Source organism: Labrus mixtus, chromosome 12, assembly GCF_963584025.1.
Source record: "Labrus mixtus chromosome 12, fLabMix1.1, whole genome shotgun sequence".
In the NCBI taxonomy this organism is placed as follows: domain Eukaryota; kingdom Metazoa; phylum Chordata; class Actinopteri; order Labriformes; family Labridae; genus Labrus; species Labrus mixtus.
In genome coordinates, this window is record NC_083623.1 from 26,386,938 (window position 1) to 26,402,250 (window position 15,313).

The 15,313-nt window shown below is 42.5% G+C and overlaps 3 protein-coding genes across 3 annotated transcripts in view; 1 reads left to right on the forward strand and 2 right to left on the reverse strand.

The window, feature by feature from the left end:
- ephx1 (epoxide hydrolase 1, microsomal (xenobiotic)) overlaps positions 1 to 15,313 on the reverse strand; it is a 64,855-nt gene that overhangs the window by 14,020 nt on the left and 35,522 nt on the right. The gene's annotated exons all lie outside the window — the stretch shown is intronic.
- Positions 812 to 3,887, reverse strand: srp9 (signal recognition particle 9). The gene is made up of 3 exons (XM_061052702.1): positions 3,703 to 3,887; positions 3,486 to 3,554; positions 812 to 1,684 (listed from the first exon to the last, which is right to left on the reverse strand). Exons 1-3 carry the CDS (start codon positions 3,772 to 3,774, stop codon positions 1,565 to 1,567), a joined length of 261 nt encoding a protein of 86 aa, XP_060908685.1. The 5' UTR covers positions 3,775 to 3,887; the 3' UTR covers positions 812 to 1,564.
- Positions 11,097 to 15,313, forward strand: part of enah (ENAH actin regulator) — a 128,230-nt gene continuing 124,013 nt past the window's right edge. The window contains exon 1 of the mRNA XM_061051299.1: positions 11,097 to 11,230. Coding sequence (XP_060907282.1) covers positions 11,226 to 11,230 — 5 coding nt within the window. The 5' untranslated portion in view covers positions 11,097 to 11,225. The remainder of the gene's footprint in view (positions 11,231 to 15,313) is intronic.

Below are 15,313 nucleotides of genomic sequence, written 5' to 3' on the forward strand. Positions count from 1 at the left end.
AAGTGCTTCATGTGGTGGGCGGTGAGAACAAGAATTGAGGGGAGTGGCTCTGGGACGAGGTGTCGTGGGACTAATCTGGTGAAAGACCGGTGAAGGGACGGTGATATCCTGAGTCCGGCTGCCCATTGGACTACACAGTTGAGTTATGGGGGCCAAGACAAGAGGGTCCATGTGGTATGGTAGGTAGTATCTCTTCTCCTCTGTCGCCCCCCGGTGGTGGAAAAAACTACCAAACTGCATTCGATCTGCAGAGTCCCTCTGCACCTTTAAGAAAAAAGCTTTATGAACACTTAATGATTATATATAGGATGGTTTTGATGCTGAAATGGTAAATGTGAACTTGTATAGCACTTTTCTAGTCTTCTGACTACTCAAAGCACTTAAGAACAGCCGTTGAAGTTGTGCTTTGCCTCTGGTCACTTCCTGTCAGCACCTGTGTGTCCGATCAGACACACCGGCTGATCGGACTTGTGTTGTTTTTACTCTCTGATGTACGTCGCCTTGGATAAAAGCGTCTGATAATGATTTGTGGAATCATCAGTAGGATTTCGGGGCATGACTGGAGCGAGGGGTGTCTTCGCTGAACGCTTTTCCTTTCATTAGGGCGCAGGTAGCAAATACATACAACTGGGGAAAAACATCATCCTGTGACAAATGAAACCCTGACTTCACGTGTCACCCACATGATAAACATCTGTTTCACAATGTAGTTTACTTCATGACATAGAACAGAAACACATGGAAAGTAATCGTCAGGTTATGATCCAAGAAAAAGAATCACCCTACTGCTCAATGAGTACAGGAGAGAAGCTGGCTTTACTGGGGTCAATAAACTTTTATTCAACATGTGTAACATAATTATTCTGAGGCGATGACATGGCGTTCAGAGGCATGTTGTTGTTGTTTATTGGGGGGCGGGGGGGGGGGGGTCATTTTTACTAAATCAAAAGGTCCTGCTTAATTCATGTGGCACGAGTCCATGAGGACATAGAAAATGAAACCATTAGCGGTGCTGACATTGAACCCAACGTAGCTTCATTGTTCTTCTTAAAAAAACAAAAAAAATTCATGTGACACCTTCATCTCATTTAAAAATGAAAATAAATACAGTCCTCCTTCAGACAAATCAAGGTGCCAACGCTGCTTACTCAGCAGCAAAGGATCTGTTCATCCCTCTCTACCACCCCCCCCCCCCCCCTCTCGTTTCCTCTTCTGTACATTTCCTTACATCACTCAGCGGCCTACACTGAGTTTCTGTTTTATTCATACCATCAGAGATGTGAACAAAATGCCCCTCCAGGACACGTAGAATAATGGGGTTTTATTGACTAACAGGTAGCATAAAAAACAACAAAATCCTGAGAGAATAAAATATATACAGTATGTTTATCACATCTCTGATGGTATAAGATCAGCAGAGGCAACCAAATCAATCTCCCTACATTCTCTCTTTATCTCCGCTCCTCTCTCTCAGACTCTGCATCGCACTCCGGTGGTTCTGTGCTCTCAACAACCATTGTGTCCACTGAACTCAGTCCACTTGCTCTAGTTCTCCTAGAGCATTTCAGTCCGTCTCCATGGCACCACTGTGCGTCTCTTTGGACACCATGAGTCTCATCAGTTTTCCATGCAGCTTCTCGATCTTCTTCACGTCCTGGGCCTGATCCGTCTTGTACTGCAAACACTACGGGGATAGACAGAAAGACCACATGAGGGTAATGAAAGCGACTATTTCATTTAATTAACCAAACAGGGGAGAAATAAATAATCATATCACTATGTATCCAAAAGTGCCATTTCACTCCCATTTCCATTCCAGGTGTGGCACCAGGATTTTAATTTCAGCTGGGCCGGTTAACATGAGAAGTAAAATCTTTTAATACTATTATTACTTATAGGGCTTTCACACTTGCACAAAACTCCTGACATTTTCGGGCTGAGCTGTATGTGTGAAAGCAAACAGCAACATTTTTCACTCAGACTTCACCCGAAGTTCCTACAGTCTATGGTCTTGCACCGATCACAGAATATAAACGTCACTCCCCCCTCCCACTCGCTGCCGGTTATTTTTTTTTAACTTAATGTTTGGATGAAATCGAGGAGGTCAATTAGAACTGCGGATGAGCAGCAGCTCTCCTCCATTTTCACACCGCTGTCGCTCACCACTCGTATTATAGGTAGTCTACTAATGGAGAATAATGTCTGATAAAAATTTAAAAATGGCGCTGGTGTTGTCAGCTCTTGGTCTTTTAGTGGAAAAAGAAAAGAAGAGGCGGAGGAGACAAATAAGGAGAAACCAAACTTATGGGTGAAAGCATGGATACTACAGCGACATGCTCAAGGGGCTTTACTGAACCTGAATGAAACCTCCGAACAGCCAATCAGAGTGATTCATCTCACCAACCACACCGACGCCGATAAAACATGTCGAACTGTTTGAAAAAAGGCAGACAGGTGCTGATGGGTAGCGACAGCACCTGTCTGAATATTTTGCTGCCGAGTTAAAGAGCTAGCCTTAGCAGGGAGAGACTGATTAGACAAACAAGATAGATTTTTGGATCTATTTAAAATCTAAGATAAGAATCTGGATTTTTACATAAATCGATTTCCCTCTCACACCTTTAACAGGTAATGCAGGATGTACCAAGGGGCCGTGCAATATGTCAATATGTCACTGCTGGAGGAAGGTGTTTTTACATACATGTTTGGTATGATCTCTATGTATGTATTTGTTATTATTCTTTTGTAACTGCAGGACAGAGTGCAAGATGAATTTCACAATAAAGTACATCTTATCTAGCTTAAAGAGGGAATCAGATCACTAGGAGTTTTTTTTTTAATCAAGCAGTGTTTGAAAAGTTCTGCAGATTGATCAATTAAGCAGGAAACTAATGGTTACTGCTGAATACTCGAGGACTGCCGAGCCCCTGAAGTCTCACAAAGGTAAAAATCCTAATCACGATTATTAAACATGATTACTCATTGATTTTACAATGTTTCATTTAAAATGTTATACAAGTCTGAACTGTCAATGCTGCACTTAAGACAATGTGTAAAAGGGAAATTCTAAATGTTCCTAAAAAATAAGTGTTGCATCAGGTCTCTTCACTGTACCGAACCAAAGCTTCAAAACTGAGAACCGAACCGAACCCAAATTTAGCTACACCCCTGATGTATGACACAATAATAAAATAAAAAAATCTAACTATAATGATCTGGTGCGCACAAGATACAATAAAAGTTATTACAGATACACTTAGATGATAACATGTGGAAACGAGATCATTATGTTGTGCAGAGTAATCAATAATTACTCCACTATGAGTTATTTAGCATCTCAGATATAATCCTTGTTTTAACAGAAAACCTCTGAATGGTAACCTACATTAGACAATGGGAACAGAAAGTCAATAAAACGCCTGTGGGTGTTTAAGTGTTGATTTGGGTGAAACTTGAGCAACACGTCTCCTCCTCATGTCACTCACCACGGCGTTGTCGGTCACTTTAATGCAAAGGTTTCCATCACAATGTCTGTACTTAAGCACCACTCTGACCTGCAACACAACACACACTATGAGTTATAACGTTTCAATAAAAAAATAATTTAAAAAAATCAAACACACCGTTTAAGACACGACAGTGCTACACGCTATCCAGCTAGCATGCTAACCTTACGTTAATCACACAATATTACGTTTTCACCTTCATTGGATCCGTCAGGTACAGTTTCTCCGCTGCCCGGGCGAACTCCTCCCACGTCTGATAAAAAGGCATTTTTAATATTAGACAAAAAACGTTTTTATTTTAACAAAAATCAGCCGGTTCGTGTCGGCTCAGGAGGTTTTTGCTAACTTGGGAACACCACATCAGCAGCAGCGTGAAGACGGCCAATCAGAAGGCAGGCGACGTGATGTCATAACTACTTCCGGATTACCGTTTCAAAATAAGGGCCCATTTTGAATGAACTGGAAAACGAAAAAGATAAGGAAGTTTGCGTCCTCACTCAGTCTCGTTGATTGAATACGTCGGGTAAATTAATTAATCATCTAGTGAATTTAGCATTTTAGTACGCCTCCAATGGTTCCCTACCACCAACGGGATTTTGTTTTGAATTGCCCACAGACGCAGGGCCGGAAGGTTTTGTTGGCTGGAAACTATTGTAATTTTTCCATGTCTCCCTCTAGCGGTTGCATGGAACAGGCTGACTGAAGGAGAGGGTCTTCTTTCAAAGCAAGGCAAATTTTCCCCAGAGGGATGTGTGGTAGATTTACTGCGGACTAGTTGTTTCTTCATATTCAGGTTTTTTTTTAATTCTCTCTTGTCCCCAAGTAAGAAGGCACCTTTTTTAATTCTTAATTTGAGTTTCTGGACAGCAGACAATATTACGTAGCAAACACGACACAGTTGAATTTCTTCTGCAGTCCTCAAGAACTATGCACAATGAGGAGAGAGAAAGTGTGCACTCTGGATAAATGAAAAACGTATCAGAAAAGACTTGAGAAAAAAAAAGTAAGACAACATTTAACAATGTTTGTTAAGATATGACATCATCACCAAGTCCTCCGTTGGGCACCTCGATGAAATCTTTCTGTAGAGTTTTTTTTACATCGTAAGCCCACTTGGTCCAAAGCTTTAAAAAAACGTATTTGTATAGGCGCAAACAGAAAATGATCCTCTCCACAACATAAATATAATTTACAACATCAATCCACTCGTGTATCGTGCGGGCTTCAGGAAATAGCTAGTGCCTAGTGATGACTTCTTTGTAAGCAGACATCAATATGCCAAACAGGTATTTATCAGCCCCCAATGCCTGAAAATCTACATTTCGGCAGAATGTGGTACATTGGAGGGGCAGGTCAAGAACACTTTAAAGCGTTTTATGAAACTCTAAACAGAAGGATTCTATCACTGGGCACTCCCAGAAAATGTACCTCAGTTCAGCTTCCTGAAATCCAAACTCAATCGATCAATCAATCTTTATTCGTATAGCACCACACTTTACAAAACCGAGGTCAAAGACCTTACTCTTTGTTATATTATCTACAAAGATCCAGCGTTAATCCATCATGAGCACTAAGCAACATTTAGAAAAGTTACAGTGGCAAGTAAAAACTTCCTTTAAGAGGCGGAAACCCCGAGCAGAACCAGAATCATGATGAGCAGCCATCTGCTGAAACTGGCTCATGATGACCCTGATGAAGGCCACGAGCCGAAACACGTCGGTCTAATCCAGTTAATAAAGTTGATGTTCATACTACAAGTGTTGCTTTCTGCCCTCTTCAAGCCTTTCACTCTTCATAGTTGGTAAAGTTAAAATAAAAATAAAAACCACTCTACTTCTTCAGAGGTCACAAGGTCAAATGTGAAATGTATGAATTGTAATAAACATGTTTAACTAAAGTGAGCACTGGTTATTTCATCAGTTTGTTTCTGACGCTAGTTCCTTGTCAACAGTCTTAAATCTCGTTTAAACAGGAGACCTCCTCTGGAAAGAGCTTCTACAGGGTTGTTTTTTCCAGCATGTCTCAGCTCTCTCTTTATTTCATGCCTCCAACATTTCATCTGCAAAATGTGCTCTCTGTATCAGTGTGACAAAAAAACAGTTCCCACCACACCTGAGAGTTTTCCATAAAAGACTTCACATATCTAACCGCTCTGCACTTCCTGTATTTTTTATTGGAAAGGACAGCTGAAGAACGACAGGAAATGTTGGGAGGAGAGAGAAGGGGGATGATATGCAGCAAGGTGTCGAGGCCAGATTTGAACCAATGACTGCTGCAATGAGGACTATAGCCTCTGTACATGGGGCGTAAAACATAACCATTAGGCTATCCAGTGATTAGTGCAGACAGAAGGGAAATAAATGCAGGGAAATAAATACTCTTCATTCATGTGTGTGCACACAAACTTCAGGCCACCCCTGCACAAGTCAGTTCCCCAGTGGGGCAAACCCAGTCTGAAAAAGTCCGGACACACCACTGCCCAACTGACCATGGGTTTCATGTCAAATCGGAAAAATAGAAGGTAGCACAAAAAAAAACATCCCGAGGGATGGACCTGACCCCTGGACTATTCTGTCCACTCTTCAAAATGTTTGAAACACTACTTTTCTTTTACGTCTATGACAGAAGAAGATTGTAATATTACTTTAATCAGTTTGCTAAAGCCCCTTGTGCAGACTTTTTCAACTGGGGCGATCCCAACTGGGGCACTTTTGCAGGGGTGGCATTTGAATTAATTTAGTTTATTTACCCTTTCCATCTCTTATCATATCTACTTTAACACAACACAAGAGATGGCAACATAGACATCATGTTAGTTTAATTCTTTAAGCACTCAAAAAGATGTTTGTCTGCTGTCACAATTTAAAGAAAAAGCATTCAAACTCCTGAATTCTGTGTGTCCGTATTGAAACACTGCTACTTGGATCCTTTTTTATAGCCTCACACCTTTCCTTCCCACCTGTCTTAAGAAACAGATGTACTAATATTTACAATTGAATCCACTAACAAAGAAGATGAGTGACACTGATGTGTAAATAACACAGCCCGAACATAAGTTCACACCGCCGGCAAGGCAGATAGCCAATCATGGATTTAGCATTTTGGGGTGGCACCTGTGGTGGCCAATAAGAGGCACCCCTGGCCACCCACCTGGACACGCCTCTGCTTGTACTAACTCTCTGATGTAGGCCCCTACGTTGCTGTAGACAAAAGCATCCGGTAAATGAATTGTAGATCTGTAGACGACGTGCTCCAGCTCTTCAGAGGATGTAAGTGCTACGATGAAGGTCGGACACTAGATGGCGGAGAAGGTTCAGATATCTTCATGGCTGCGTGATCCTTTGAACTCAAAAGACTGAACTTTATCATGTAGCTGGGATCCCCCCCCCCCCCCCCCCCCCCCTGAGTTTTTACAATGAGTGTAGCATGAGAGAAAGCTTTTGAACCCTTTGATATACTGACATGCACAGTCAGAGCTGGTGAGGAGCGGGCCGTGTGATAACAACTCAGTCCATGTTGATGAACTTGAGATTCTTGAATGAAAGCAAAAGTGGGTGTTTTTTTTCTCCCCACATGTACAGACACTTTCTAAACTAACTCCTGATAGGTGGGAGGAGAAAACATTTAATGGTGTCAACAACACAGTGAGAGTTGTAGCATCTCACTACGTGTTTCTGTGTGTGTGATGAAATCAGTTTGCTCTTTACACAGAGAGGTGAACCTTTCCATCAAAGTGTAGCCGCATTACATAAGAGCACAACAGCTCCCAATATGACCTTCTCCTCTTTTTTTTCATTTTCCAAACCCTGTCATAATCCTCTTTTTGGAACATCAGATGAGCAGAGCCAGGTTAGCTGAGCAGCAGATTAGAGGTCCAGTTATGTTGTTATTTACTCTCCTCATTGTGTCGCCGTCTTCATCCATCCACGAGTCGGATAAAGTCTGTCTTCAGTTCAAATAGTGGATCCTAATAGGGCAGGCCGAAGCTTTCCCCTTAAGCTGTTCTTCAATCAAAAAAAGACATAGAAAGGCAGATCTGTCATTCACACGAGGTGCTTATCATTGCATTAATATCAGGATGGTGTAATCAAGCGGTGGGGGGTCTAGCTTCCTGCCCCCCCCCCATCTGAGTCAAATAAAGAAATAATTTAATTTTTGTCTGTAAACAGTACGAGCTGGCCCTTGCTCTGTTAAGCCTCTTTTGGTCCCTCTGTGGATAAGTGGCTTAAAGCACTGGCTTCACTTGCTGCTGTGCACTTATAGTAATGCTGATGTATAATGTTGCATGGCGGTCACACACACACACACACACACACACACACACACACACACACACACACACACACACTTAAACAGAAACACATGCTAACAGTACCGTACACCTCACCGCTTGCGAGAGGTTACCGACACATAGATTAAATTCTGACAGATAGCACAGCCAGTCAAAGTTTCATACATGATCCCAAATATAGTGCCAGCTGAGTCACAGAAGCTCCAGTGTCTGACCCCAGCATTGTGTGTGTATGTATGTGTGTGTCTCTTATTTAGAGATAGGACAATGGAAATCAGGGAGAGAGAGAGAGAGTGGGGAACGTCTTGCGGTAAAGGAGCCACAGGTCGGATCCGCACACGGGGCCACCTACATGGAGGATTTTAGCCTCCGTACAGTACATGGGGAGCACGCACTAACCACCACTCTACCGGCGCCCCTGACCCCAGCTTCTGTGTGCACAAGAGGTTTTGATTTGAAGGGTTAGGTTTTGCCTTCATTCTTTAGTTTTCATGACTTAAAGCACTTGCACATTGAACCCCCCCCCCCCCCCCCCCCCCCTCACCCTGATACTGCTCTGGAATAAGTTACCTTACACACTTTGTAGAAAATCATATAAAGGACAACATCCGACCACTAAAGGGCTTTGATTATTTTTTTAAGAACCACAATCAGGTCAAAGAGCCCCAGCAACACTTGTAGTATGGCGATCATGAAGAATAAAAATAAAGCAGAAATCCTATCCTCTGTAAATGTGTCTCTGAGTCTTGACTGTCTACAATGAGGGAGAAGCTCGAGTCCCGCTGGCTGTGTTGTTGTCAGAGCTGTGTTTACATGGACGGGACGGCCGGCTCCTCCCCTTGTGTATAAAAACTGTTTTAGTCAAGAACTAGAGAGAAGAAGAAGAACATACTCACTGATTATTTAGTGTTTTTAGATCAAAGTTGTTCTGTGTTAATTTACATACAATGTGAAGCTACGAGCTAACTAAAGAGCGCTAACATTAGCATGCTAACACAACAAGGCAGGAGGTGATTACAGCTCGAGCTGAGGACACTTTTGTCCGCTGCTTGCACTCCTTTGTGTGAATGCGAGTGGAAGTGGGTTGGAGGTGTGTCGCTGGAGGAGAGACATCTACTGGATCAAAAAGTTGCACATTCTTCCTTTAAATTTATTAAACCGATGTATTTTGACTTGTGGACTTCATCAGGGTTGTGAAACTTGGATGACCCTGATGAAGGTCATAAGACGAAACACGTTGGTCTAATAAAGTTAATGAAGTCTTTGCCAGTAAACAGGAGATTAGGACACGCTGTGGACACAGGAGAGAAGCCTTCTCCCTGTTGGTGGGCAGCTGTGGATCAGTGGTAGAGTCAGTCAACTGCAAGGTCGGGGGTTTGATCCCAAAGCTCCTGCAGCCACATGTCCGATGTGTCTCTGGGCAAGACCCTAAACCCTAAATTTGTCCTGCCGCTTTGTTGACAGCGTTAAGATGTGTATAAAAGGATGAGTTACTTCTGATGGTCTCTTCACACAGCAGCCTCTACCATCAGTGTGTGAAAGTGTAGGTGTGAGCTGCTGTAGTCAGAAGACTAGAAAATAAATAAAAAGGCTCAAATCCACTTACCGTTTGTTGAAAGTTATTTTGCTGATGAATGGACCTGTGAAACGACTGTTTTAAGATGTAAAAGAAGAAGAAGATATACTTTATTGATCATGCAATGGGGAAATTAAATTGTACACTCTGTTAACATGCTCACACACAGGCTGAAACACACACACATGCACAAACAGCATCCAGAATGCCAGCCCGTTACATATTCTTTTTTTAATGATAATCATCAAATTTAATCATTGTCTTCCTCACGTTTCTCTTTTTTTTTCTTTTGCAAAGCACTTTGTAACCCTGTTTGGAAAAGTGCTATAACATATTATTATTATACTAAACCAGTGCCACATGCACTCTTTCACACACACTGATCTGAAATGTTGAGTCTCACAATTCAACAGCTTTTTATCCACATGACCCGTTAAGGGCTATTCCAGATTTCACACAGCATATTATATCTATAAACTGACAGATTCATTTTTGCTGTTATTTTTTGGGGCTGTTATTTATAATGTTTTGTCAGAAAGGACTTTTTTTTTTTTTTTTTTTTACAGAATATCAGAGAAAGCATTTCTATATCTGCACACTTTAAAAATATATATATTCTGTCCTCTTTGGACTCAGCTCAACATCACAGTAAAGAAACACAGGAGAGGAAAAGAGCCAACACTGTTGTCAGGGGCAACTGGTACGTGCTACGTCCCCCAAGTTGCATAAATTGCTGCCTTTACGTGCCGTGGGAAATGCAAGATTCGCAGCCTAAACACAGCACATACGATAGGCTAGACAGGATAAAACAGTTACAATATTTAGGTGTGAATTTTTTACTTCTCCAATATGTAGCCTAGTCTTTCAGCCTTAAATAATGTGTGAAAACATTTAAGTTACTTTAATATAAACCAGAAAACGGTGCTGCAAAGTTATTTTTAAAAGATAGGCTATATTTTTAGGCTTTTTTGCCAGCAGCAGAGAGAGAGAAAGAGTTGGGAATGTCTGCGGGAAAGGAGACACAGGTCGGATTTGAACCCTGTTAGTCCACTTTGAGGACTGCAGTGTCTGTACATGGGGTCAGCGAACTAACCACTACCTCACTGGAGCCCTAATAGTGAAGTTTATTACACATGTTGCAGGTTTGGTAAACTATATCCACTAAAAACAAAACAATAAAGTTCTCTATAAGTCATTTCGTTTACTGTGTGTGTGTGAACGTGGTCAGAGAGACTTGCTTTTTCCTACCCAACCCAACCAAAATGAGTCAATATTCAACATTTGAATAAAAGATTTGGCATTATTGAATTAAAAATAGTAGGCTATGTTGCCAGTGTGGCTGGGCAGCTACAAATTCCGTTTTTTTTTACAGTGTGGCCATGAACGCAGCACGTGTTGCAGCCAGCAGGCAGCGGCAGCAGACCCGGTAACCGAGCGGCACAGCGCCGCATCACGCCGACCAAAGTGCGTCAAAAAAAGACCCAAGAAACGCGTCCATTGCCCACTTTTCTCCCAAGTGACTCGTCGTCACCAGCGAAGCCGCGATGCGTTAGATCATGTAGGGTTTGGTCGTTTCTTTTTTTAAATCCACATTTTCTTTTTCTTTTCTTTTTTTTTGTAATTTTTTTTGTATTTTTTTTTTTACCGGATAGCCTGAAGAACTGTGAAGCCTCTTTATCACGCCGCCGGATTCCCTTTTATCTAGCCGCCTGTAGCTTTGAACCGAGCGGTGAACTTTTCTTTTTGAGTGAGTGAGTGTGTGAGAGTGTGTGTGAAAAGTACAAGTCACCCCCCGTCCGTCGTCGACACCCAAAGGAGTTTGTGATATATTTGGCCTGACAACCCTTTCGTCATGAGGTAAGAAGCTCCCGGTTGTCTTTTAAGATGAAGTCATTATGGAGAAGAGTGTGCTAACATGATGAAAGTGTGGAGAGGAGGAAAACTACAGCTGAGATATTATCCCTAAAAACATGTTGTTTTGAGATGTCATTGACAACAGCACTGGTTTCAAGTATGCTGCTCGTATTGGAGTAGAAATGTGCAGTGTGTGTGTGTGTTCTATTAGCTTTATTAGAGGGTGTACACTGTCAGCTTTCTGCACCGACAGGCTCGTCCAACGTTTCACTGAATCCTGTTGCGTTTGAGGACGTGCATGGGTTGGGAATGGCGCTCTGCTACACCACCCACACTGCAAGAGGGATTATCTTCCAGCAGCACTGGTGATGGGTTTATTTAATGCCACATTGTGATTGTTTAACAGTTTGCGCACTTGTGTGTGTGTGTGTGTGTGTGTGTGTGTGTGTGTGTGTGTGTGTGTGTGTGTGTGTGTGTGTGTGTGTGTGTGTGTGTGTGTGGCAAATATTCCCGTGAATGTCTCACAATGCAATGACCATGCAAACGAGAAGACAACAAAAACACTTAATTAGAAGTTCAGATTGAGTTTTTCACAGGTCAAAAGTGACCCCAAGCTCAGTGTCCGTAAAGTAAGGGCTGGGCAATTAATGGAGTTTTAGTCCTCCCACAATCATGAAAAACAACAAAATTCTTTATTAACTTTTATTTACCTTCACTCATTTGTTTTCATATTTTGCTTGTTTTTTCAAATTGTTCAGAATGTAAAAGTGTTCAGAGCGGGGAAGTTTGTTCTAAAATCAATGAGTTAGATTTCATGTTTAATGAATCGTGATCTCCAAATAATCGTGATTATGATCTCTGATAATCGAGCAGCTTGCCGCCCGTGCGGGTTGCACTAAAGTTCAATCTCACTCAGAGACGACACCTCAGGTGCGTTCAATGGGAGGGAAGATCAGATCGCAAAAAAAAGGAGTCCTCCTTTTCCTGAGTTCTAGTTTAAAGACCTATGAGCCTAAACTCTCCCACATCCTATCGCTCCCTGAAAATCATATGAACACACACCCTCTTCGTCTGTGCTGCTCGTCTCCTCAGAAGAAGAAAGGTCCGAGCTGTTTACTGAAGAGTGAACACATACAAACATACTGTGTGTCCAAAAAATAGCTAATTTCCCGTCTATCGTTTTGGTCACCTAGCAACTTGCAAAACAACAACGGACACGTTTCAGCTCAAGGCCTTCATCAGCGTCCATGCTTGTTTTGCTGTTCTTAATGCAAACTTAAAGGACATTTGTGTGCTGACTTTTCCGTCTCTTTTTAGTCTTGTGCACCTGAAACTGTGTTTTCTGTTGAGTGTGCTCCTTTTTTTTTGCTGTTTTTGCACCTAGCAACTTGCGCCAATTTGTGGATGTGTGTCCTCTTCGACCCACCCACTGCGTCACACACTCCATCCTACCTGACAGGACCTTTATGCTTTATTTCTTTGGTTTTCTAAATGAACAGTGTTGTTGCACAAAGCTTAGAACACCTTAAATCTTTGCAGTATCCTCTAAATGTTGTTAGGGCCGCATTAAATAAAAACAGGTTTTATGTGACAAATACATTTGATTGAGTAAACCTGGTACAGAGACCCCCTTGGATCTGAATTTGTTTGTTAGTTCCCCTCATGAATATGTCCTTAAAATGGCCCGAGGCTGCTGATAAAGCAGAGAGCGGTGCTGCGGCTTGATTCGGTCCGACACGTCGAACACAGCGCAGCAGTTTTTGTCAGATCTCTCCCCTTCCTTCTTTTTTTTTGTTGTGCTGCTCTGTTCCATGCAGAGAGAGAGATCAAATGTCACATCAGCTTCTATGGAAGAGTGTGACCCTGTTTTTTTGCTTCTTCTTCCATGATCTAACTTTGTGTGTTCAGAAGTGAGAGGTGCAGCCGGGATGCATGGGGCCGGCCCCCTTTAAGAAAGCCCCTAATTGAATCCAGCTGTTAGAATCTCTCAGTAGGCCGGGCTGTGGTTAACAATAGCTTTGGTTGTTTTATAGAGCCTCTTGTTGTGTCCCTGTATCCCACAATGGAAACACTTACTTTTCATCTCAATGATTTCCCGCTCCTCCTCACGTCTAGAGCCTGTTGTCTATTAACTGGAATGTTTGGGGGTTCGATCCCCAGCTCCTGGAGCCCCATGTCAGAGTGTCCTCGGGCAAGACACTTAACCACAAGTTGCTCCCACTGCTTCGTCGGCCAGTGTAGGAATGGATTAGATACTTCTGATGGACTCTTTACTCAGCAGTCTCTACCATCAGGGTGTGAATGTGTAGGTGTGACCTGCGGTGTAAAAGCGCTTTGAGTAGTCAGAAGACTAGAAAAGTAATATAAAAGCTCAAGTCCATTTATTATTTACCATTACGGACAACCTGCAGCCTGGACGGAGAAATTACTCTACATTTTAAAGAGTGATCTGTGGTTGTTGGAGGACAGTTGATGAGCTGGGTGATGTGTGTGTGATGTAGGAAGAAAGGAGAAGTTATATAATATACATACGGCTGAAATAAAATATAATTTTAATGTTTGAGTGATTTGCTATTCTATTTATGGTTTTATTACCTCTGAAATGTGAAAAAAAGAATACATAAAAGAGTCAAGAACAATGTGGGTGATACGTTAGACGTCTTGTTTTGTCTCACAAGCAGACAACACACACGAGGGGATTTCATTTTCTCTGATTCATGACAGAGAAAAGCAGAAAATCCTGCATGACAAGTTAGAATGTGTCACATTTTGTTCACTGTGTTTACTTCAGGAAATAGTTTCTAGTACTTTCTCTGTCAGAATTGTTCATGGTGAACTTGTTTTCTGCACATTTCTCCACTTACCCTCTGTACAAAGTGAGCCCAACATCTGCATCAGTTGCAGGTGTTGTAAACGACCTCTCACGAGATTTTGTCCTGGCCGTGAAGGTCAAAGACGTCGGCCTGGAGCACATTCCTAAACCACGAGGGCAAGGGTGCATTTGTAACGCTGGTCAGCTTGTTTTCTGTGTTATGTCATGCAGCACCCAGCGCTGATGTCAGCTTATCTCGGGCGGGTTGATAAGCAGCAATCGTCATGGTGATGAGGCTGTGAAGTGTCATGGTAACAAGCCTTGACAGCTGCTGAAAGGGCTCTTGCCTCCCAGGCGCTGCAGGTTCACGCCACAGATGAATGACGGGAGGCTGTTTGTGTGGAGAAAGTCCATCCCCAGCCACTCCAGGGTTTAAGTTGGACCGCAGCCACTGATGTTATCCCATCCTGATGAGGCATTAATGAGGTTAGCCTCAGGCTAATTAGAAATGAAAATAAATTGGTCCTGTTCATTGATTCAACAGACTCAAAATGAAGACACTAACTCAAGTCCCTAGTTGGGTTTTAAGTCTCGACTGAGAGGTCGACAAAAAGAACAAGTCACAGTGAAGGCTGGAGGTTCTGCTCATGATTACGAGACAGATTCATAGATCATATTGCTCTTTCACACTAACGGGGAAATCAGCGTTCTTCACCATGGAGACTGCCATGATGTCATATGTGTGTGTGGCCTCAGTAACACACCGGCTGCTGTTTGAACGGCTATTTTTAAACCTCAGTTAAAGGGATACTTCACCCGTTGAAACATGAATCTGTATTGACATTGGGTCATATATGTAGTAGAAATGTGAAATACATTTTGAAGTTGGTACCTTCTTGGCAGAGAAAAGGCAGAAAGTGTCTTTTTGGCTCATGTGGATGAAAGACACCAAATCCCAGAATGCACAGCACCGCAGGCCACTCCCACTAAGGTCCTATATTTACAGACATGTTTACTTCAACACATACGGCCGTTTACACAACTGATTCAGAGATTTCTTCCAGAATTGATCTTGGAAATTCCTGTCAGAAAACAGACTATGTCTGTGTCCATAGACAAACAGTGAGAGCACCGACACTACCAGTCCGCCCCAGCTCGAGTCGGCCCGGGCTCCTCGTCCTTATGTCTTATGGCCGGCGGCGGTCAGCAATATAGCGGCGAGATGGCTGCTACCGACAGGCCGGTCTTGTGTCTTGGCTGCTGTGGCTAGCGCC

Coding starts and splice junctions, on each gene's coding strand:
- srp9 (XM_061052702.1), bottom strand. CDS start 3,774: ATGCCTTTTTATCAGACGTGGGAGGAGTTCGCCCGGGCAGCGGAGAAA. Junction 3,555..3,702: donor ACCTGACGGATCCAATGAAG/GTGAAAACGTAA, acceptor GTTGTGTTGCAG/GTCAGAGTGGTGCTTAAGTA. Junction 1,685..3,485: donor AAGTGACCGACAACGCCGTG/GTGAGTGACATG, acceptor CTATCCCCGTAG/TGTTTGCAGTACAAGACGGA.